Source organism: Mixophyes fleayi, chromosome 1 (genome assembly GCF_038048845.1).
Source record: "Mixophyes fleayi isolate aMixFle1 chromosome 1, aMixFle1.hap1, whole genome shotgun sequence".
Lineage (NCBI taxonomy): Eukaryota > Metazoa > Chordata > Amphibia > Anura > Limnodynastidae > Mixophyes > Mixophyes fleayi.
The window spans coordinates 384,056,266-384,082,126 of record NC_134402.1 but is presented as its reverse complement, the minus strand read 5'-3'; the positions used below and the strand labels follow the sequence as shown (position 1 = coordinate 384,082,126).

The following is a 25,861-nucleotide window of genomic DNA, read 5'->3' as shown; positions in this document are numbered from 1 at the left end:
CCCTAACAATTGTGTGCGTTTTCCCATGGGTTTCTTATATTTTTTTGGTATAAACTACTTATTTTGTTTTTTTGCTATTTAGGTGAAGAGATGACAAAACTAAAAATGGCAGGATCTGCGGAGTAAGTTATTTTCTCCTTGCCAAACATGCTGCCAGAGTGATTTCCAAATAGAAAAGCTATCGAATCTCAGACTAAATTGAAAAGTGTGTATGTAAGAAGCTGTAGATTCTAACCCTCCGTAGATATCACCAGTATGGCTATATAATGCCTGTTCAGCTCTATAAGTATTGTGCAAATGTAGTTCCTGTATAAGAGGATATGAATGAAAGTGAGAGAAGGAAACGCTGTGTATTTTGGTGTCTTATATTTCCAGTTGCTAGGGCTCATCCACGTAAAGCAGGCCTGTCCAACCTGCGGCCCTCCAGGTGTTGTAAAACTACAAGCCCCAGCATGCTTTGCCAGTAGACAACCTGTTGATAACTGGAAGGGCATGCTGGGACTTGTAGTTTCACAACATCTGGAGGGCCGCAGGTTGGACAGGCCTGACGTAAAGCGTTCTCTCTCATTGTGTTTACTGGACATGTCCTTAGACGTAGATGGGACATCTACCTTTTAAAGTATGATGTCACCGTTCTGAATGGTGAACTCTGTAAATAGACTCACTACCACGCTCACTTAAACTAGGTAACATCCTATGACATTACTGTTTTGTACATTCTCTTCTTAAGATTTATAAATATAAATGGGGAAAAAAATAATGTAGTGTCAAAGAGAGGAAAAGTAGGTGACTGAGGGGCACTCAGAGACGATGTATGAATATGTATAGGAAATGAAATAAAATTAATTTTTTAATGATATGCCTTAAAAATTGTGTATTAACATTCCATCCTAAACCCCAAAGCTAGCGAAATATTTAAAAACAAAAAACAAAACAATAATTGTTAAAATTGCAGATCCACTGCAAACTTAGCTCAGTGAATTGATATAGATGAGTTCATATAGAAATTACACTATTAAAGAAGAATTCCCTATTATTGTTTTGTTTTTTGTTTTTAAATATTTCGCTAGCTTTGGGGTTTAGGATGGAATGTTAATACACAATTTTTAAGGCATATCATTAAAAAATTAATTTTATTTTATTTCATATACATATTCATACATCGTCTCTGAGTGCCCCTCAGTCACCTACTTTTCCTCTCTTTGACACTTCATTATAACTTTGGTGTATAGGGTGCACCGCTCAGGATGTTTTGTACCATAATTCAATCATCCTGATTGATAGGCCATAATAATTAGAGCCTATTATTAGACTTTGTTATGAAATATACCTAGTGCGGATATCTTTTCTTTTTCTTCTCCAGAAAAAAATAATGTGTCATTTAATTCCCTTTATTTTTCTGATATGTAAATTTATACGTTTGTGTGTTTTTTATTTTAAGATCGTTTTAAAAAGGATTGACTAGCAGAATCTGTTCATCTGCACAAATTGTGGCTAACTACATAAATCAGTTCATCTATTTCTCCACCTTCACCTTTTCAGCAGAGTTAACAACGATCTTCTAGCCTGGGACCCATTGTTTGGCAACTCGGTTGAGTCCTCCTCCAGTTCTACAGGTAATATTCAGTATAGCGATTTTTTTTCCACACCAGTCATAGTTTTTTTCACATTTTCAAAAAGTTTTACCTCCAGATGTATAATCTTGTTTAGATGTAAGGGCTTGTTCACATGGCCTTTTACACCAGTGTGTGGTCAAGTGAACTTAGATCAGACCACACATAATGTATTATACTGCAAGCGGAAGCATCATTTTTGAGAGGATGGTGTATTTTGTTTGACGTAAACCCCAGATGAACACAATGGCTGTTGCCTTTCTCTTTGACCCATACAGTTGCCTAAAGGCAACCTAATGAACACTATATTCTCCATGCATAGTGCATGAAGAATTGACAGGGGGATTGAATTGTCCTTCTAGGATGGGGACATCTCCTCTACCCAACAGGTGCCAGAGAGCCGTGTAGTCGGGGCTCTTGTCCTACATGCGGTCTCAACAACTTTTGACAATTGTTCAGGAATCAAGTCTAAATAATATAATGTTAACTGGGAATGTATTTAATTAATAATAGGGGTTTTGGGGAAAGGGTTCCTGCCATTCTGCTAATCAAACAGATAGGGACTGAATAGCTAAAAACAAAAACAGGTGTCCTCCAATGCACTTTATAGTAACCTCTTCTAGTTACACACAGCATGAGGCCAACCTAAAGTATCATGAAGTCAACCGTAATCATTTGTCCCAAATTAAAGCGGCAAGTAATTGATTTATTTATCTCATATACTACTTTCCTGCCATAAAGAACGAACCATGTTTGTAAAGCTGGTCACATACATGTAGTCTGGTTGCCATGCTACCAGGTAGGTAGTGGGTCAGGTTGTACAAAAACACTTGTTACAACCAGACGGCACATCTACAAGATGTATGGCCCACTTGGCATACACATGTGCAGATTGTGATCATCTGAGTTTACAGCCGCTACAGTCCACATTTAATCATTTTGGTTGGTCAGCAACATCCATATATTGTTTCTTTGGCGCTCTTTGAGTAGCTAATATACAAATTCAATGCCTTTTTAAGTTGTTGTGTAATTGGTAATAAATGTTTTGTGTTCCCACATACATCCCGATTACCTAAAATATAGATAAAGAAAGCAAAAATAAAATCCCATATTTAGCCTGTTTCTTAAATACTGTACATGTAGTGGAGTAACAATGGAAACACCTGGGTAAATGAGGGACACCTAGCATACAGAAAGCAAGGTCTACGTGGCTCATGTTTTAATTGAGCAAATGACATTCTAACATGGTCAGGGAAATAATTTTGAACTGTCCTGGTAGCCTATAATGACCAAAACAGCTCATAATGTTTCATATACAGCAGTGTCTAAGGTTATGTTCACATCAATCTCCAAGGGAAAAACAACAGCAATAAAAGGAGCAGTGTGAGGAAGCACATATCCATGATTTTGATATCCGAGCACTATTTTGAAATAACAAGAACACACAGGCAAGCAACTGCAGATCAAGTGATTGCAAGTTCCAGCCTGTGGCTCGAGCAGCCAGTTTCTGTTACCTCCACAGAGGAGGTTATTAAAGGTGAGTTGCAGTGCATAAACGGCGGATCACTTGGCACGTTTACACGTTCAGTGGTGCAAAGAATGAACTACTGAGCAGTGAAGGAGGGTGATATGTTCAGATGAATCACCCATCACCAAGTTCTCGACAGACTGACAAGTGCACTTGAGGTGCAGTTGTAAAGAATTCCACCGTCAAGAGTCCTGTAACTTCGTGGAATGTATTTTCCTGGCAGGTTACATTCATTCCCTTTGAAAGCAAATCATTATTTAATGTTATGGAGAGATCATACTCACCCTATGTTGCAGCATTTCTTTCCTGGTGTAAGAGGTGTCTTTTAGGATGACAATGCTCACATCCACAGAGCATGTGTGGTCTCTCAGTGGTTGATGTTATCCTGATGTTTTCTGTGTGTCATGGCGTCCTCAGTCACCAGATCTGAACCAAATCCAGCATTTATGGGACATTCTGCAGAGATGGCATTTTCCCCAGCACCAAGCAGGCATCAGTTGAAGGTCTTTGAGGAATGGTGCTGCATCCCTTCAGTACAATTCCTGACACTGGTAGAGTCCATGCCATGGGGCATACAGGCCTCAATGGCTGCCAATGGTGACCCAATTTGTTTTCAAACAACCTTATTTTGGTGTTTCCATTTTTTGGCCACTACATGTAGCTCCCCCCAAGATTAAAACATGGAAGTATCCAGAGCAGTTTAAATGACTATTACATGTAAATAAATGTTTTTCTCATACCCTCGTTGATAAAAAATAACCCCTCCCCCCAACTAGTTCCTGAGCTATACAGAGCTTCACTTAGGAGCCCTGCTGGAGAAGACTGTTTCTCCATAAAAAACCTGCCTTATTTTTGGACGTACATTGTTATCCACCCTCCCCATTTATTGTCTGTAGGCCAGAGGGTGGGGTAGTGGGAGCAGCACTTCAGATGTCCTCTTATGGTGTCCAGTGGAATAAATCATAGCTCCCACAACAGAGGAGTGCTGCAGCTCCAAATCTCCGCTCCCTGCTCCATCACGAACCACCGCTTTATAGGCTGGAGGGGTGTAGCCGGCTTTGTTATGGACAATCTCTCTCTCTCCAGCCGGACTTCAAAGTGTTGTGTATTGTTCCTTCTGCTTTATGAGCATTATTCTGTACTATCCAATATATAACTCTGTAAACACTTTACTAACCTGTTTAGGTCCACACTGTACCATTATGCCATACACTGGAAAAGCCAACACTTATTTTTTACATACAAATGAAAATACACAGTCTACTTTCATTGTTTGTGTTTTTCCCCTATTTTCTTTAGCTGCACTAAAGGAGCATTTTGGGTGTTCCTTTCTTTCTCCCACAGCTTTGTCCTCGAGTAGCATGTCTGAATTCTCATTTGACTTCCCACTTTCTGATCCTGGAGATGCAACACAAACTGATTTTGGTGCCAACCTTATTCATAATTTTGGCACAATGAAAACTCAGGTAGAAAACACACAGCCTCTTTTTCCACAGCCTCAAAGGCCGCGGGCATCTTTGTATGAAAACAGCAAATGCAATAGCACAAGTCGAAAGAAGCTTCAAAGATTTCATAGCGCGTTTGAGAAAGTTGACAACATGCGGTATTTCTTATCAGAAAGAACTTTGAGGAGCTATGCTTTTGAAGAAAGTATAGGCTTGTCAAATGCCAACTATTGTCTTGATGATGTATTCGTTGAAGAAAACTCAAATGCTTCTGAAAAATCTTCAAAGTCTGCATCTGTCAACTGTAGATTATCTACAGTTCGTATAAGTAATGGTATGACAAGCATGCGTTGTGTTTCTTTGTTGTGAGTTGTAGTGCCGCGGCGTGCACCCTGGTTTTAGTTCCTGCGTCTACAGGGAATCCTTTTGTATTTTTGCTGCATCCTTTTATTTTTATTTTTTTAATTATGCAGTTGATTTTGAGTTTTCATAATGTACGTGGTCACCAAATAGCTTGATGCAGAGATAATTTGTATATGTATTTTTGTTTTCTCGGTGTGTGTTTTGCATATGATCTATGCATATTTTGTGTGTTTAGTGAATTTACATAGGAATTTATGTGTGTGTATACAAATCTGTCTTGTATTACCTGTTCTGCAAATGGATGTTCTGCACTGAAACTGCATGTATTTATGTGCATGGTATGAAAGCAAATGAAATGTATTAAACCTTGATCTTGCTTTGGCACTTGTATTAAACGGTTGCATACATTATAGTTCTAGTTCATCTCTGCAATTTAAACCTGTTCATTTATGGCAGTGATAGGCAGCTTGAAACATTTTTGGGACAGCATAGTGGCCCTTTAACCTTCCAAAGAGCCACATATTAGTCTTAACCTCAGTAGTAAGTTAAAGCAATACATTATATCAAAGAAAGAGACACATATTAGTATTCATATATCAGCAGACATTTTAGACAAGTGTTACAAGAGATAACAAATGTGACCATAAACGGGGAATGAGCTGGGGGCCGCAGGTGAAGGCTCAGAGGGATGCGTGGAGTCCTAGGGCCACCTGTTGCCCGTCACTGATTTACGGAGAGGAAAGTCATAGACATTTGGCAATAAGTTAAATACTGAACTGTTTGTCCAGCCTTAAGAATTGTTTCCTGTAGTGTTCATGGCATTTTACATTTTTAAAACATCTGTTATACATATAAAATATATCTCTATATCTCTAGCTGTGGCTGCATTTAGAAACCTTTATACTGACCTGTCAAGCTTCTCTGTAAACATGTATTTTTTGTTTTCATATGTCCTCCTTTACACAGGCAGTATTGTAAACTATTAAATGTGCTTTGACACTTCCTGTAAGTAATGGGACCCTTACACACACATACACACACACACACACACACACACACACACACACACACACACACAAACAAAAACACAGCACACACATTTTATCACAAACATTCACTTTGTTTTGCATCAAGCTTAGAGTAGCTGATGCCAATTAAAATACAATGGCGTACTATGGGAACAGTTATTGAGTAAATCCGGGCATCAATGAAAGCGCTTCTAACACTCTGTTAAAGCAAGAACAAAGTACAACGTTTTATCTATGCTTTTATCTGACAATGTCCGTGTGTGTGACCTCTAATGGTTGAAGTTTGTGTTCCATGCTTTAGCTACTTGGAAATTACTATTTGAAAATGACTGAGTTACTGAGATTCATATCAGTAGTTATAAATAAGAATCCCTTGCTGTTAAGGTTGCATTTTATATAAACTTTGTTCTTTTCACCATTAGACTTTATTACAGTGCCAGTAAGTTGCACAAAATATCCCAGCAGAATAGAGACCCCAAACTGACTACAGGTAGCTGATGGGCACAGGGCTCTGCCTGCAAAGCCCCCAGTCTCCACTTTCCAAAGAGAGCGTTGCTCTTACATTCCAGTAACTAGCAGCTGAGCCAATGCTGCCATGTGTGCAAGGGAACTGTATGGGTTAGAGATCCTCGATAACACCTTTCCGTAGGGTTGACTTATGTCCTTGTTACCTTTTTATAGATTAGATAAATTAAGAGAAAACTATTAAATTGCATTTCTTTAACAGTGTCCCCTCCTGCACGACCTACTACACCACATTCTGTTGGTACAATCGTACCTCCACCAAGGCCTCTATCAAGACCAAAGCTTTCTGCTAGCAAACTCAGTGGAATAAATGAAATAGTAAGTGATTTTTCTTTGGTATCCAGTGGTAATAAATGGTCCAGTTTTGCAATCTTTCACCTTGATTATGTACCATTACATTTTCCTTATCACCATTGCTATATAAAACCATTTTAAAATGGTATAATTGAGTATCATGATTTATGTGTTTATAATGGTATAGTAGAGAATATGTACAGTAGTTTTTATGATCCACTAATTTAATAGGTGAAGTTACTTTGAAATAACTATAACATTATATATGTGATATGTTTACTTCAAGAGGAGAAGTATCTGTTTTGAAAATCTGTGTTCTCACTGTAGAACAGGTTTATAATCATCCTTCATGAAATAAACGTGCCCCATGCTTGGTCCATTTGTGGTTCTGCAGTTGTTACAGACACTCTAACATCAGGGGCGCACACAGGATTGTAAAAAAAAAAAGCAAGAGAGCTGCTACGCATGCGCTCCGTTTAGGCAGCACTGTACTATACAGCAGCCGCGGCGCTGCCAAAGAAGCGTCCGCGGCAGTTCTGTATTGTACACAACACCGCCGCGGATGCTTCTTTGACAACGCCGCGACTGCTGTATAGTATAGTGCCGCTACGTGGGGTACTTAGTGAGGGGAGGGGTTTCTGGAGACCCAGAAACCCCCCCTGCGTGCGCCACTGAACATATATGTATTCTCTGTTTTTGTGTACTGTAAAGATTAAGGAACAAAGGTATTAAAATGTTGTTCTAGGATGTTGTCTTTTTTCTGTGATGATGCCATCATAGCTGATGGCAGGACTCACCGTTAAGTACAGTACCATTGTTTTGCTTTCAAATCCTGAACTTCCATATTGGGTGCAATGTTAAGGTATGTGTGACATGATTGAAAGGGAGGGGATATGATGACATTGTGGTGAAGGCAGAGATTACAGATACAAGCCCCTAGTGCAGTGTTGGCTAACCTGTGACACTCAGGTATTGTGACACTACAAGTCCCAGCATACCCTTCCAGCAATAAGCTGCTGTATATTGGCAAAGCATGCTGGGACTTGTAGTTTCACAACACCTGGATTGTCCCAGGTTAGCCAACACTGCCCTAGGGTGTTAACATAAAACAATGTCTAGCGTATATATTCCTCTTTGCCCAGGCCCAAGTAAGCAGAGACTTGTTTGTTAGTGTCTGTTTTACATTTTTATATGTAATTCAGCTTATCAGTTGCAGCAAGCATGGCGTAACCTATTAAAAACAAACAAATGAGGGCATCATAGACCATACAAGAAATTGTATTGCAAAGTATGTGATCTGACCAATCATTAAATGCAGCGGAATTCTTATTGAGAAAAATAAAATATTTGTTTGACTAAATTTTTAATGTTTATTATTTGTATTATTACAATGATATATAAAAAAAGATTTTCAATGATCACCTTCAATAATAAAAGTAATGGAAATATAATATAAAATTGATATGTAAAAGACGTGAATAGGATCTCAATCACAAACGTATAGGAAATTGAGATGCAAAAGTCTCTAAACATACATCCAGCGCAAATCAATGGCGTAACCCATGACATAGAAGGGACAGAGTGGACTAACAGCATTGCAGCTAGTACAGCTCTGTATCTGGTATACATAGAGATTTAAAATAAAAAAAACTTTCTGCTATCACTTTAAAGACTGATGGAATTTTTCTAACTCACTACTAAACCTTTCAGTCTAAAATAAGGTACATTAATAATTGTCATTTTAGATTTCTTTAATATAGTTTAATATATGCTATTTTCTCTTTCATTAAATGCACTGGTTTTGTTTGTGTGTGTTTTACCCAGAACTTTTATAGATGAATTCTGTGTTTTTTGTTTCCAGCCCCGTCCGTTCAGCCCTCCTGTAACATCTAACACTAGTCCGCCTCCCTCAGCCTCTTTGCCTCGTGCAGAAAGCTTGTCTTCAATATCCTCATCCGCTTCAATTAGCGCAGCAAATACTCCCACTTTCGGTAAGTGCCCTGTGCACTTGTCATGTACTTATCAGGATTATCTCATCTCGCATGTGAAGCATAGACACTATGGCTTATTCCAAAGGCACAACACTAAAGCTAAAAAAAAAGCATTGCTTTGTGAGGCTGAGTAATACACTGTATTAATACAAGATAAAAATAGGACCTAATAGGATGCTGTTTGTCACATGCGTCATTCTGCAGTTTTCTTTGTTTGATTTTTTTAGTATTCATGTTATTTGAAAATGTTAATTTGATTGAACAGTAACATATTTTGATACATTTCTGCCTATTTTTCTCTTTAACTGTATCAATTTCAAATACATGTGTTCACCAAAAATTGGGGAAACATATCATCATGGAAGAAGTGGACTATTTCAGATTGACATTGTTTTACGTGATGCTTGAAAAAGGAACCTTTAAACAAAACATGAATGTATGAAACATTACATGAGTGTATGATGGCATAAGCAGGTGTAAGTGCATATACAGAATACTTTCCGTTAACCCAACACAAGCCTATTGGGAAGGCCCAACCTGAAAGTTGCATTACACATATGTAGTTTTAAGTATCTTTTAAAAGGTTTGGTGAACATATTTTAATACTTATGAAATTGTTAGGGCATTTAGATTAGTTATGATAATGCCACCTACACATTTCCTTCAAAATTATTTCCATTATTTGCCAAAGAGATTTTTTGTGCCACTAAAATCACCGTTTCTCTTATGTGGGCACGGCTCTGTGTTTTAGGTATATCCCGTGGCCCCAGCCCTGTTACTCTAGGAAGCCAGGACACACTGCCTGTTGCTGTAGCACTGTCTGAGTCTGTTAATGCCTACTTCAAAGGAGCTGACCCAGCAAAGTAAGTAATCTTCATGTTTAAGGAGCCAGTAGAGCCGCTCTTGTACATACATGTATACTAATGGCTGTATGTTACTTAGCTGCCTAGTATATATGCAGGTACTGGAGTGATTATACCTAGTTACTTGTCTCCACCATGCTCACATTTACTCCTGTGTTAGATAAAAACAGACTGACAGCCTGCTAGATTGATTTCTGTACAGCAATAAACCAGCGTGTGAGTTGGTTGATTACATGCAGGACTAGGGCCAGTGATGTCACAGTAACCGAGTCTCTGCTTTTTAACCTCACTGAGTTTCCATCCAGACACTGTCCTAAAGATGTATTTCAGCTGTCTGTAATGGACTGGGGGATATATCACTTTCTATCAGAGCTGCAGGGGATGCAAGGTTAATACTGAACAATGTATTTTCATTTCTGAAAATATTTTTTTTTCATGGTTTAATGGTCATTTAAATATATACTATTATAAAATGGACTACCTGGAAAGAGCATGAGGAATGTTTTCTGCAGAGTTTACCCGTTTTTTATATATATTTCCATTCCCCCCCGCAGTCTCTTTTACTAGGGCTCCTCTTATTGTGAAACACACAACACTCATGAGACACAGTACATGCTCTGTCCCTTAAAGCCAGGTCTTTGCTTTATTTTGGGTGTCTAATAAAGTAAAACTGTTATAGGATCCCATTCCTGTTAGTTTGGTTAGTCCTACATACATCACTAGTCTGAATTCTAGGATGATAATTATTCTAAATGACTAAAACCATGAGCTGTATGATCCCTGTCGACTTCCTTTCTGTGATGGCCATTGACCAGAGCAGATGGTGCAGAATCATAGCTTCCGATCTGCCTTAATCTGTGTGTCACATGAATGATTGGAGCATTTATTTTAATGTTAAAAGGGCAGACAAAAGGATGCAATCTTCATGTGCAACAATTCACATATCTGTGTAATAGTCCGTCTTGTTTTATACAGGTAAATATTCACCTTGAGCTATGTGTCTCAGTCCTGAACCTATATGGAGTGTAAAGGATGTTTTAAATTATGCAGTGTTAGCATTGTTGTAGTATCTGCATTTACTTCCACAACTTAGATGAATAAAACTAGTATTTGTTCATGGCAACACAAGTAGACATACTATATAAGACCTTCTATTTATTGAGCCTTGTAATTCATGTACTTTCAGATTTAAAAATGCCCAACTGCAAGATGTCATAGGAAAGGATAACAATGCCTTTTATCTTACCTTTGTTACTATGCATAAAATAGAGACGAAAAACAAAACACATGCAGTGTAACAAGCATCCTGTGAATTTGTTAGCCACCTAGTAATGGAATAGGGGACAGGATTGTTAAGAATAAATAAAAAGCAGAAGGATAGCAACTTCCCATGTATTGTTAGGGGACCATATTTGTCAGCCACAAGTCTTTCTGCTTCCAGACAATAGTCTGTTTTCAGTTGCTAAACACTTTTTCTCTTGACTTCCAGGTGTATTGTAAAGATAACTGGAGATATGACCGTGTCCTTTCCAAGTGGGATCATTAAAGTGTTCACAAGTAACCCCTCTCCAGCAGTACTTTGCTTCAGGTTAAAGAACACCAGCAAGCTTGAGCAGATTCTACCAAATACACAACTGTTATATAGGTATTTACAACAGGAGCATTCTTCTATATATAAAATGTGGTAATTTATAACCTAGTTCACAAACAATAATATAATTGATATACCATATCTGTAACCAATACATTCACAGTTGTCACACCTGCTACATATATCTCTCCTGTAAAAGGAGTGCCCCAACTACAAACTAGCCAACACAGGTTACTTACCTGGGGGCCGGTGTTTAGAATATCCCGCGGGTCTCATGACTTTCACCAGTTTCACAGGGGTAGTGTTGCTGGTCAAAATAAAAGATTTAAGTTGGCAAGTGTGAGGAGATTCCAATGATACCAGCTCAAGCAAGCAGGAGTGAGAGGGGCAGCGGCTGGTACATGAAAGATATCAGAGTACCCGCTCGATACCCTGAATGCCAAACCCCAGGTAACCTTGGGTTAGGCTATTGTTCCTTTAAAGGCACAGTCTCACAAAGTTCATTAAGATCATACTGAATCTTATTAATAATATTGACCATGGCAGTGTTAATTTCTATTTATACAGCTATGTATTTTCTCCCTTAACTATACTGTGGAATTATAGATGATCAGATAATATGTTCCATTCGCAGTGATCCGTCACAGAGCGACAACAACTGTAAAGACTTCTGGATGAATATGCAAGCAATCACTGCCTACCTCAAGAAGTCTTCTGAGCAGAACCCGTCTGCCTCATACTATAATGTAGACATCTTAAAATACCAGGTAGAGTACTTCACTGTGCTACACAAGCTTTATTGTAAGAACAGTCACATAGTATACACATGGAATTACCTTAGTGACAATGACAGTGCGTGGGAACGCTGTTTTAGCATAAATACTTATGTAAACTGCGGACCATGTAGAACTTTTGAAGGTAAAGAAAGTGGTAAGTTGAATTCCCGTTTGTTGTTTCCTTGTTGGCAATAGGGTAAACTCCTAGGTGAAATCACTTGTGCGAGGGACACCAGATGATCCCTATTAAAGTGCATTGGACGTTGCTTCTTTTTATTTTTTACAATTATTTTTGCACTGTCGTGTGAGTATAATAGGTTCTTGGTAAAGCCATTATTAGTTACCCAGATTTACTAGATACACTGAACAGCCGTATTGAAGTACCTCTACCCTTTGTCCCACGTCTGCACCTCCTTCGACAACCTTTGTATAATTTGCAACTGACTGGCACTTTGGAGGTTTGTGACTTCTTACAAATGATGATCTGATAAATTATAATTTACAGTCATTATTCCTCATTATCAAAAGCTGGAATGGCTGTAAATAAAGCAAGCCTTGCAGATGCTAAGGGTTCCTCCAGTATGTGGTCTCCCCACCAGTCTGTGACCTGTTGCTGGAGGAGAGTCCACACAGGAACGATTACAGTTTTCTGGTGAATACTGAGAAACAATGGCAATGTAGGTCATATATGAGCCTATTGGTGCCTGTCTGGCTACCTGCCCTAAAGACAGAAGTCACACAATTGCCATAGAAAAGACCAAACTATGACGTAATATCATAAAATAAAAAGTATTCTCCCTCTTTGGTATTTTTCACATTTTATTTCCTTACATCAAGAAATCAGAATGGATTTATTTGGGGATGTTTATCATTGACCAACACAAAACAAGTAAAACGAAGACTAAAAAAATTAAACTTGAAGAATCTTTCTGTGAGAATCACTGTACATTAAATAAGGTCAAATATAAATGACCAAATTATCTGATACTTTGGTTGGATTAGCTAGAAACTTTTCATCCAAAGCCGAAATGTTGTATTGTGTTCATGCAAGTAGTGTAAGGATCCTACAACTCCCTGATATATGTCCCGTGAAACTTTTTCTCTAGTTTATGCTGCTCTTATTATTTGCTTTATGTGATGCAGATCTTAACCTGTGGTTCCAGATCTTATTGTGAGAATAAGGGTAACGCGTAACCCTTGTGAAGGTTAGAGGGCCGCACATGTAGCCCTTGAAGAATGAGGTTGTCCATCACTAGCTTATGCACTGCCAATATTTTACTGCTCTCAGGCCAAAACAGTAATGTTTGTAATACAGTTACTCATTTACTTTTCTTTACAATCTGATTAAAATGATCAGATTAAAAATGATTGGATTATAAAGTGCGTCACACTTCTATATTGATGTTATGCATGATACCAGCCTTAGTCTTGAACATGTCTGTTATTCTCCAGCTTTCCAGTGGTAGCAGAACAGATGATGTCTCTTTGCAGAGCTTGTTGTCCCACTTGGTGACATGTACCCAGCAAGATGCGTTAGGTTTATATGACACTGGTAATATTCATGAAACTTGTTATGGTAATATTAGATTTCCACATATATTATGCACAAAACCTAGCAAGAAGTAAATCATTGCATCTGAGGGTTGCTGTATTTTTGTGTGATTGGAGTCTCTGATTACCAATTAAAATTATGTGACATAATTTATTTTTATATAATCGGTTTACCAGGTACTCTTGTTACACTGCTACCAGTTAAGGGGTGGGATATCAGTTCTAGGAGTTGTGTTGTAAGCAGGAAAAATGGGTAGCGTAAGGATTTGTCAAGGGCCAAATTTTGATGGCTAAACGACTGGGTCAGAGCATTTCCAAAATACAGGTCTTGTGGGGTGTTCCTGGTATGCAGTACTACATACCTACCAAAAGTGGTCAGAGAAAGGACAACCAGTGAAACGGCGACAGGGTCATGGGTGCTCAAGGCTCAGTAATGCACGTGGGGAGCGACGGCTAGTCCATCTGGTCCTTGTCTGGACGAGACAGAGCTATTTTGGTGGCACAAGTGGGACCTACACAATATTAGGCCATTGGTTTTGATGTTTTGGCTGATCAGCGTGTATTCCATGCAGAGGAAGCCGTCTCATTACATGCTGTTCAGTAAACTTTAACATATATTCATGGTAAATGAGCAAACCTAAAATAGCCTCTACCAGTTGAAGGGAAACCTATTTCAATAATTCTTTGTATTCCATGATGAAGAGTAAAACTATACACCCCACAGCAGACATATGTGAAAACTATATGTTAGGGGGCTACATATGTGATAACTATATGTGAGGGGGCTATATCTGTGAAAACTATATGTGAGGGGGCTACATATGTGATAACTATATGTGAGGGGGCTATATCTGGGAAAACTATATATGTGAGGGGGCTATATCTTGGAAAACTATATGTGAGGGGGCTATATCTGGGAAAACTATATGTGAGGGGGCTATATCTGTGAAAACTATATGTGAGGGGGCTATATCTGGGAAAACTATATGTGAGAGGCTACAGCTTTTTTCCTGCATTGCTTTAGAAATGACCCACTGTGTATTAAGTCATCATATCTAGGTTTTTCCTAAATGTTTCCCCAACCAAATTCCAATTTCTAAATCCCGCCTACATTTGTGTTGGCCCCACCTACATTTAAGTTGGCCCCGCCCACATGAGGCCACTTCAATAATTTTTTCCAGGGCCACTTTAAGTTCCCAATCCGCCCCTGGTTCTTGCCATTGTTTTGTTTTTTAATCCAACATGTACTGAACACTTCTTGCACCTTGGAGACTTTAGTTGTCTACTTTTTGCCTTATCCTCCGTGATGTCACTGATTCATAGTGAATTGTTAAGCTGACATGACTGTGATTGACCAGTATGCTTTGAACATAACTATCGGCACGCCTTTATCTAGCTCTGCACACGCTGCAGCACTGTATAGTTGAATAGGACAGTTTTCTGGGTGATAATCAGTTTGGTCATGTCTTTTCCCTGTGTGTCATACATAAACTTTAACTGAGCAAGTGATTTCATTAGACCACACTGCCCTTCTCCACAATCCAGTCTAGGATTGGCCACATAATTAAACATATTACAGTATCACTCCAATCTGGAGTTCAAAACATACAAAATACAATTTCAAGAACATTACAAGTTGAAGATTGTCTAATTAATACTGTGCTGCTCAGTTCCAGTACACGGTGAGCCATGGACACATAGCCCACAGAACTACTTCTCTGTACATGTTATTGCTTTCATATCTTTTTTTATGCTTCAGTCATTTATCGCCTTTCATCTTGGTTTATGATTGAGGTTACACAATGCTTGCTTTCCTTTATAGTTCATTGATTTTTATGAATAATTTATCTTGTTCTCGTAGATATTGGGTTTCCTTTATTCATAGCCTTTCACCTACATGTTTGTGGCTAGAAAGCATCTAACACGTGACTTCTCATTGTAGGTATCATCAAACGGGATACAGTCCACGCCTTTGAACCTCGCCACCTACTGGAAGTGTAACTCTGACACTACCGATGTAAGACTAGATTACAAATATAACCCAGAGTCTATGGCGGTACCCAGTGCATTATCTAATGTACAGGTTGTGGTTCCAGTAGACGGAAGTGTCACAAACATGCAGTCCCTTCCTACTGCAGTGTGGTGAGCAAATTCTCTGTATTCTGCTGTGAGGGTTAGCACCGAGTTGTCTTTTCACGATAGCTGGTTGTTGATGCTTCGTATGAAGTGTATTTGTTGCTACTTTAAAATAAATATTTTAAGGAAACACAATCTAATTTAAAAGAGCTTACTTATTGCGTTTGTGTGTGTGTATATATAATATATTCATTTTGTAAGTAAGCTGATATACGGCGGTGTGCCTTACCATCACTTCTACTGCCTTCATTGTAAAACTATCAAACTCCTTTCACTGACCACTTCCATGCCTCCACTTCTAAATTTCCACTTCAACCACTGTATACTGTTTTTCAGCATGTCACACTTGGCTTTTTACTTTCGTTTGCTTTGCAGCTGACCTACAAGTTGTTTTGTTATTGACTTCTATGCAAATGTCTGCTTTCACTGCCCTGCACTGGAATTAATGACAGGGAATCTCCTCTGTGTAAAGTAATATCTCAAACGAAGAGAGCAACTTTAATTTAAATCTCTTCAGTTCTTATAATTTCCCAATACTTTTTGCATAAATGTTTGGGAATTTGTTTACTTTTAGACAATATGAAATTTTGGTTTAGTAACCATGACACTAGTTTCTGATCTACAATTACCCGTTTTACCTATCCATTAAATGGTTTAGGCTCCAGCTCACTGTCTGTATAACACTCATTAGTTGATTACTGAAGTAGGATTCAATTTATATATTGTGGTGGGAAAATTTAGTGTATCATACTAAAGGAAGTAGAAAATTAAGTACAGCTATTCACTAATATTTTTTTAGAAGGAAAGAGCAGGAGATGATCTATTACTCTGCATGGGGCTTGGGAGCAATCTTTATTTGTAATAAAGCAATGCAGACATATGACAATAACATACACATGCCATGTGCGTACAGTGGTTTGACAAAATGCATCAGGTTCAATGAAAGTTAACGTCTGCAACAGCACTCTCCGTGTGTGGGAAGGTTTACTCAGCTATTCTTGGTGCACAGAACCAGATAATAGTTGAGTGCTTTGATAACATACTGACATTAATGACATGTTTCTATTCAAACTGACCAAAGAGTAGTCACGGTTTATTGTACATTGAATTTGCATCTCTTGTCTGTCTCCTTCACCTTGGTTATTGGAAATTAATATGGTATATTTCAGAGGTTGCAAATGGATCTTGTGGAGATCTGAAAAGATCCTATATTTATGCCTTAATTGTACACACTATATTCTTCTGTTCTTTTATACGCTCGTTGTACACTGACACTTTTATACACTTCTCCATAAATAACTTTGCCTTTTTCGGTTTTTTTAACATGCTAAATAACACTAAAACCTTACAATACATACTGTATCTCACTGTTACTTCACAGTATATATAGTTATAAATAACCAATACTCACAACATAGATCTCTTCCCCTCTGATTACCTCTTCTCACGCACGTATCCAAGACTTCTCCCGCGCCGCCCTCTTCATGGAACAAGCTCCCCTGCTCCATCAGAACATCCCCTAATCTGTCCTGTTTGAAACGAACATTAAAAACCCACCTTATCTTAAAAGCCTTCCAGTCACCTGCCTAACCACCCACCTGTCGGCTACCTCTCCCTCTCTTCCCTTCTTCCCCCCCCCCCCTCGATTCCGTGTCACCCATTTCTCCGTCTCACCCCTAGTGTCTGTCTGTCTTCCCCTCCCTTTAGATTGTATGCTCCTTTGAGCAGGGCTTTCTCTCGTCCTGTTTCCACCACTTTTAACTTCGCTCACCAGCTGCTCATTCCACCTCCTCTCTAACCTTATGCCCTCCGACTCCTCTCGCTTCTCTCTGCTCCTCTCAGTGGCTCTTAAACTGTCATCCGCGCTCACCCTCTTGGGCTCTAATTACCAGCCTGTACTGACTTTCCCTCATCCTTTCTCTCTAGCTGTGCTTTGAGCTCCCAGAGTTATAGTGCTTACTGTTAATTGTACTGTGCTGTTTCACCTTATTTGTCCTTGTACGGCGCTACGGATACTTTGTGGCACCCTATAAATAAAAATTAATAATAATAAAACATTGTATATATTCAAATTAAAGTATTTTACTGTTAACACAAAAAACTTTGCACTTACAGTTCATACATATATTCCAATATTGTTCCACATAAGAAATGTGGTATGGCTGTATCAATATAAAATTAACTGTTCACCTTTTAATCACTATACTATTTACCTTTATACTATCCTTACACTATTTTCTCTACACATGTATCACTAATAACATTTAATATTTATAATATTTAACTATTCCAAATAATGTATAACAAGCAATAGCTAGAGAAATAGTAAAATCAGATAGTTACATCAATATTATAAATAGTTGGAGCAATAGTTACTTTTCTATATATAAATATAGATATTACCAAATCCCTTTCTGTAGTGTAGGGAGATCCCTGCATCCTGGACCCAATGCTTTTCTGTAGTATAGTGGATTGCTCATTGTCCAGGAGCAGGCAGGGAGAGAGAGGGGGTGTCCCGGGTCTGGTTTTTATAGTCCAAACTCAGAAACTCCCAGGCTTCCCAGCAGCCTGTTGTGTGGTGATTGACCATACACACATGAACGCTGTGCGTTGGCCAGGGGCGATGTCCTCACCTCTGGCCATAAATCTCCACTGTGCGTGGCGACTTAAACTGACGGCACAGTGTCAGTGTCTGTAAATGACCTGCAATAGCCACGCACCCACTGGATCTAGAACCCCCTCTTTACAAGATCTGTTTTTAAAAGTGCCTAGATTGTGTTCAGAAAGATTATTCAAAATAAAGGAATGCACATATTTAATATCGGAATTTGTATGAATATAAGAGCTGGTTTGTTTGACCTATAGTAACAGAACATACTGAGATGGGAGGTGTGTAGCCAGAATAAACAAAATGTGGAGGCAGGTAACTACATAATAACTAAGGCTCATTTAACAATAAGAGTGAAATGTACTGGAGGGATTACCGGTATAGATAAGACTGGAGAAACATTACACGCAGGTGATAATTGTAGTTGTTAGTTCAGCCTTTCGAGGGACTTAGGGGTAGTTAAGAAATGTGTAATATCTAAATATACACAGATACAGTGTATCACTATAATATATACATATAGTTTCCTGTGGTGACATATACATTGTGCATTGTGTTGTATGCCTTTATTGTATGGACAATGAGTATAGCTAATCTTACTGTGGCCAGGCTGAAGGGTAATGATTCCATCTATTTAGACCATTTATGTCTTGCAGTCTCACTCACGGCACTGTGCTAGCTGTGACATCTCTACTCATACTTCATTGTGTGACTCTACCAATCTATACAGATTATTTACAGTGTTCTCCCCAGAAAATTTTGCCTGCTGGGTGACATTAAGAGGTAGCCAGGTGGGGGAAGTAATATTTTGGAGATTATTGCCCACACCTGCCAGGATTGGTCAGGCTGGTGGCCAGTGGTCTAACACACACACTGCTGGCTGTAGTGCTCATATAGTTCCTGTTCTAATAGGAGAAACAATGGTGTATTCTATTATAATAGGATTCTGTTGGGCTCCAAGAGCCGGGTGGCAAGTAAAAACAGCTGGGTGGAGCACCCAGGAAATGGCTGCTGGGGAAAACACTGATTTATGTCTTCCAATCCCTCCCACATCACTGTGCTAGCTGTAACATCTCTACCAATCTATACAGATCATTTATGTCTTCCAATCCCTCCCACATCACTGTGCTAGCTGTAACATCTCTACCAATCTATACAGATCATTGATGTCTTCCAATCCCTCCCACATCACTGTGCTAGCTGTAACATCTCTACCAATCTATACAGATCATTTATGTCTTCTAATCCCTCTCACATCACTGTGCTAGCTGTAACATCTCTACCAATCTATACAGAACATTGATGTCTTCCAATCCCTCCCACATCACTGTGCTAGCTGTAACATCTCTACCAATCTATACAGATCATTGATGTCTTCCAATCCCTCCCACATCACTGTGCTAGCTGTAACATCTCTACCAATCTATACAGATCATTGATGTCTTCCAATCCCTCCCACATCACTGTGCTAGCTGTAACATCTCTACCAATCTATACAGATCATTTATGTCTTCCAATCCCTCCCACATCACTGTGCTAGCTGTAACATCTCTACCAATCTATACAGATCATTGATGTCTTCCAATCCCTCCCACATCACTGTGCTAGCTGTAACATCTCTACCAATCTATACAGATCATTGATGTCTTCCAATCCCTCCCACATCACTGTGCTAGCTGTAACATCTCTACCAATCTATACAGAACATTGATGTCTTCCAATCCCTCCCACATCACTGTGCTAGCTGTAACATCTCTACCAATCTATACAGAACATTGATGTCTTCCAATCCCTCCCACATCACTGTGCTAGCTGTAACATCTCTACCAATCTATACAGAACATTGATGTCACACAATCACTCCCACAGTGTGTCAAGGTAGAGTGGCACTGCACTCCTAAGTAGATATTTAAAGAGCTTTCACTAGGAGGATGGAACAGTGTGTGCTGGATATATGCAGTTCATTATAAACACTTCAGTTATTTCAGTTATATTATACAGCTTTGTGATACATGGGTTATAGTATAAATTACATTTCAATGGTGGCTTTGCTTGCTCTTGAATTTGTTTTGACTTGCATCCAAATGATCTACAGTGAAAAATGGAAAAGTTTCAGTTAGCTATTTCTCTTCTAGGAACACTGAACAAATGAAAGCCTTCTGGAAAATATCTGTCATTTCAGAGAAGTCTGACAATGGAGGCAAGTACATAATCCACAGGCATATACAGGTTATATAGCGTTGACAGATGATGCAGTAAGAAGCATTTACAAACTTGAGTTCTTAGTGCAAAAAACGTATATGTGTGGTAGCCAGCTTGCTGTATTACATTGTGCGATCACACACACTAACTATGAATGCTGCAAGTATTACTATGTAGCATGTACATGAAATAATTCCAATGCCCTTGAACTGTATTCCAATTTTAGTTCAAAAGTAGTCCTGTGTATTTAGGAGCAACTATATTCATGACCACAACGGTTTACTCTGAACAGACGTTTTTGTTTGGAAACACATTTACAAAAAACAAATAAAAAGCAAAACATAATTTTAGTTAAGCTTCAAACCTTGCGTGAATACCAGCATAACAGACGTGGTGCTGTCTAATATACAAAAGTCAGCAAAGAGTTTTTCATGATGTTTCTTTTATACTTTCATAGGATCTGGATCACTCAGGGCAAAATTTGATCTATCAGAGGGACCTAGTAACCCCAGCACGCTGGCAGTACAGTTCATGAGTGACGGGAGCACCCTGTCTGGAGTGGACATTGAGCTGGTGGGAACAGGCTACCGCCTTTCTTTAGTGAAAAAGAGGTTTGGAACAGGTACCGTTCTTTCTTTAACAATCCATATCAAACCCTGGATGAAATCATCCATGCTAATTAAGTACCCAGTTCTACACAATATATTAATAATAAGGGGTTGTTCAGCTCCAGGGGACTTTAATTTATTGGTTTGGACAGTAATCTGACCACATTGCGGTTGACTGCCTATCAGAAACAATAGGAATATATTGATTTTGAGTGTATCTTTTTGGGAGTTTTGGGGAACCTTCTAATTTTTCCCACCCATAGCACCACCTAAGCTAGGCTGTAGAGTACAGACCGCACAGGATATTGACATTTTTCCCTGCTAATTTGACCTTACGTAAACAAAAATAACTTACACACTTTTGTAGCTTATTGTGTAAATGTTACTCTTTAAAACCTGTACACTGTTTTTTACTTATTCTAGAAAAATAACTCTGAAGAAAAATAAGCCCCCTTGTATTTATTTAGCACATGTTACCTGAAGCCATGTAAAAATCAATACATTAAAACTATCTAAAGTGGAAAAACCCTGTTAATAATGGTAAAAACTAGCAGATTTGTCATCTGGAATTGTACATTACCCCTTGAGAGAAAAATGACCAGTTTGAGAGAATCATAACATTTAGTAATTTTATTTGCATCAATATTTCACAATCCTCGTATGTCACTAGGTACATTAAGTATAGGTTAGTTAATATGTATTTAATCTGAAACTTTACTAATCTTGTAATGATTAATACATTGTTTACTGAAAACCTGTTGTTCAGTAAAGTCAACCAAGCGTTCTACCGGTTTAGTCATTGGTCTGTTGGGGGCACTAATCCATGTGGCTGTACAACTGTAATTTATGTGAGGGAAACCATACGTCTTCTCCGCCTCATATCATTAAGCTTTAATATACAGAGAAGTATGTAGTTGTCCCTTTACAGTATCTGCTTATTCACAGCGGAGGCAGCCATTTTGTGAAACTGCAGCCTATCCCTTTACTAGGGGTCAGTACCTCATGCGTGTTGGGGTCATGAAACATATCGGTAATGGCACTGCTGAAGTGATAGGCTGCACTTTCATCACTATTCATCAGCCCACAGATTGGCTGCTTCCTCTTTGTGTAGGTGACAGGAGCTTGTTAATGCTAGTATAAGATTTGACAGCATAGTTTTTTATCTGTGGTTTATTTAATATCGACTAAGGGAAGATTTTCTTGGTATGATTATTGCTTTCATTATAATGCACTCTCATAGACGACTCACTCATTCCAGTACAAAATAATAATAATTCAATTGAAAATGCATACTATCTATAACAAACACATGGTATGGCTTGTTATGTGCAAACTTTTACTAACTTCTGTTATTTTTCTTTCAGGAAAATACATGGCCGACTGTTGATTTTAATTAAATTTTTTTTTTTTTTTTTTTTTTTTTTTTTTAATCCTGGGATGCAAGCAGAAAGATCCCTGTTAATTTATCGGAAATCTTCCACATGCTGTTTTAATGATAGATATATATATATATTTTAATTCTTGACTTGTTTAGAAGGTATTTCTATATTGCTGCCAACTACAAAGCATAAGAATGCACTTTTTATGAGTCTTTTTCTGGAATATCTTTTTGACGATGTAGCACTGAAGTCTTCTGCAGTTGTGGTTAAAATTCAGCATATGTTTGTATGTGTATTTGTATAAAGGCAAGACTTTACTTAACAGCCATTTTGTATCAGAAAGTATGAACTGTTACATTTTGTGACATACAAAATCTGCAGTAGCAATCAAGTATACATATAGACAACATTTTATATACTTGTAAATAGTTGATCCAATTTTATTATTTATCATCTCCTTTATTTTGACGGGTCCTACTCTACAAGTAATTCAGGGTATGGATTCCAGCCATTCAAAGTGGACACGTCACCTACACTCTGTGGATGCAGCCATTTTGATTGATCCAATATTAATTATAAAGCAGCCTAACTCGCTATTAACATGTGACATCACTTAATCTGTGCGTTACAAGGTGAATGAATATTTGGCTGTATTCTCAATATGGCTCTCCTCACGGTTTGTCGGTGGTGAATTTACTTCAACACCGATGTACATCTTGTGATGTTGCACAAGGTAATAATTTATATTCCATCTGTTCCCTTATTTCCAAAAGGGACATGGTTTTCTATAAGAAAAAAAATAATATCTAGGATTTGTGTATTTCTCTATTAACGCAAATGGCATTTTATGGATATTTTCAAGTGCAATTACAAAAAACAAAAATAGAATAAGGCAGCAGGGCTTTTATAATGTCTGTGTCCGTGATGTCATTCTTGAAGGCGGTTATTTTGTATACATTAACATCTGTGCCTTTCCCATCCTGTTCCTGTCACCATTGTTGTTATTTAAGGTGTGACTAAAATATAAGGGCTAAGTCAATCTGATGTATGCAAACTTTGAAATGCCACATCGCAGACCTCGGTGTTCTCAAAGCCTAGTCTTGGGTATGGGGAATAGATAGCTGGCAAATACATTGCTAGAGCTGCAACAAAAGCACATATATTTAGGGGACCATGGCTAATTGTGCAATGTAATAAAAAGTAAAAATGTCTGCTATTAAAAAAACGAAACAAAAACGTACCAAATACATGGTCACCTGTACATAGAACGCGCCATTCTATTGTCTGACTAATCTTCAATCATCCATCTTTCCTCAAATAATCTAAGTAACAGAAATTCAGTTGACCGCACCAGCGCTGACACTTTGTCTACATTTTGCGTGGCTCCTCGGAAGCAACAGAACTTTCTGCCAAAAATGAAAACATTTATTAACACTAACAGAGAGAATACTTTAGGGCAGTTTGGCAAGAGGTTCATCAACCCCTAAAATAGAAGTTACACTACATGAGTTACTAATAACATGCATGCCTTCAGCTGCATATATAATGTCAATACACTGCCAGTACTCTCCGTTATCAGCCGTTTGAGACCGGCCGACTCTAGTGTCCTAGAGCCAGCTATGTACTGCAAATCTGTTGTGGATAGGAAAATATATAAATATTGTATGTAGGGGGGGAGGTTGATGTGGTCTATTCCAGTTCTGAATTTATGATCAGCCACCTTACACCTCAAGTCAGAGCTCCTGTGCGGGGCTGCATGGTAAATCTTTCATTTTATATCCAATGTAATGTAGACAATCTTGCTGAGCTGCTAGTAGCTATTTCTCGCTAACCAGGATTTTAACAGAATTGGTGATGCACGTAACACTAAAACTTGTTCTTATCCTTCAAATGTGATCATAAGACTTTTGTAGTAATCTTGAAATGAGACACACATTTGCTTATGACCCCTACACATTCTAAAATAATTCAGTAAGTAACTAATTGTCATATTTAACCAACAATCAGTACAAAGAAAACCACTCCATGGACTGTATATCCCGCAGATGTCTAACCATAATTACTCTATAACACATACAGTACATCAGTTACCAATCAAATGTCCATTACTGAGCAATAATTATGCTTATCATTTAGCCAGTGTAAGAGAGAGAAAAAAAAAATTTGATTTTAGCAATAAAACTTTGCAATATACAACAGCAATTTCTTTGTTTTTCGTTTGAAGGCCAACATGTTTCTATAATTTTCTTCTACAGGTTGAAAAGCTAATGACATTTTTGGTATCTCCATTGTAATTCGTCTTGCAGTCTGACCGGTAGCTATGTGAAGTAAAATCTTTCTAGGAGAATATAAAACAAAAATATCTAATGCTACTTAAACTTCAAAGCATAGTCGTATATACATATACATATATATATATATGTTTTAGCACTTTTAATCCTACATATTAAAAAAGAAAAAAAAAATGTATTCGTTCTAAGAGCAGGTTACAACAATATTGGAGCCATACAGATTTATATGGGCAATTTTCAATAGTGAATAAACTTTAATCTACAGGTCGATGCTGGTATCTTCCGAATGTTGTATTTAGCGAGCTGGCTCTTGCTTCTGTGCACAGTGATATCCTTGTAGCTGCCTCTTGTTTAGATTAATTTGTAAACACTGAAAGCTAAAGTACACCTGAATTTTTATGGAATGTTATTTCTTTTGATTGTAAATTAAAACAAAACAAGTATATCTTACAAAAACTGTAAATATTTTTTTTTTTTTTTTTTTCATAATGTACATTTTACAAAATATGTTGCATCTGTAATAAACATGTAATATATACATAATTTACAAACCATCCTCATTTCTGTTCTTTTTATTCTTGTGGTTCAATTCTGCAGTGTAAAAACTATTTACAGTGAAATATAAATGATCCACTCGAATGGCTGGGCAAGATGCTAGAGAATAGAAAAGCTTAGTTAGTTGAGCTACATGGTAACTATAGTAATCTGCTTAGATGCTCATTACACTTTGTTTCCACCTTTTACCTCACCCCAAGTCCATTCCCATGCTGCATATCATTTCGCAAAGGTACATGACAAACACTGGGGGGGTTTTTCTTGTATATTCAGTTGGACACAAAATATTGTATTTCTCTTCCACTTTGGTTGATAATGTTACTTAGGGGTTATAAAGGGCTCATCCTGCAGTAAGCACTTAGATTGAATGTGTGAAAACAAGTGCCCAGCACTGCTGTATATTGGAGCGGGTCTTATGCTCTGCTGGATGCCTCTTCTGCTGCCCTCGATTCTTTACTGGAATCATTCCCTGGGGATCAACTATGGATGAACAGTGATCAGGGACCTGGTGCCA

General features: G+C 38.1%; 1 protein-coding gene across 1 annotated transcript in view; it reads left to right on the top strand.

Moving 5' to 3' along the window:
* The window catches only part of FCHO2 (FCH and mu domain containing endocytic adaptor 2), a 96,448-nt gene extending 71,102 nt beyond the window's left edge, over positions 1–25,346 (top strand). Inside the window, exons 16-26 of the mRNA XM_075179943.1 lie at positions 83–122; positions 1,543–1,616; positions 6,705–6,820; positions 8,658–8,787; positions 9,539–9,650; positions 11,140–11,295; positions 11,876–12,008; positions 15,511–15,710; positions 20,448–20,512; positions 20,972–21,136; positions 22,487–25,346. Of these exons, the coding sequence (XP_075036044.1) occupies positions 83–122; positions 1,543–1,616; positions 6,705–6,820; positions 8,658–8,787; positions 9,539–9,650; positions 11,140–11,295; positions 11,876–12,008; positions 15,511–15,710; positions 20,448–20,512; positions 20,972–21,136; positions 22,487–22,509 (1,214 nt within the window). The 3' untranslated portion in view covers positions 22,510–25,346. The remainder of the gene's footprint in view (positions 1–82; positions 123–1,542; positions 1,617–6,704; positions 6,821–8,657; positions 8,788–9,538; positions 9,651–11,139; positions 11,296–11,875; positions 12,009–15,510; positions 15,711–20,447; positions 20,513–20,971; positions 21,137–22,486) is intronic.
* The last annotated feature ends 515 nt before the right edge of the window (positions 25,347–25,861 follow it).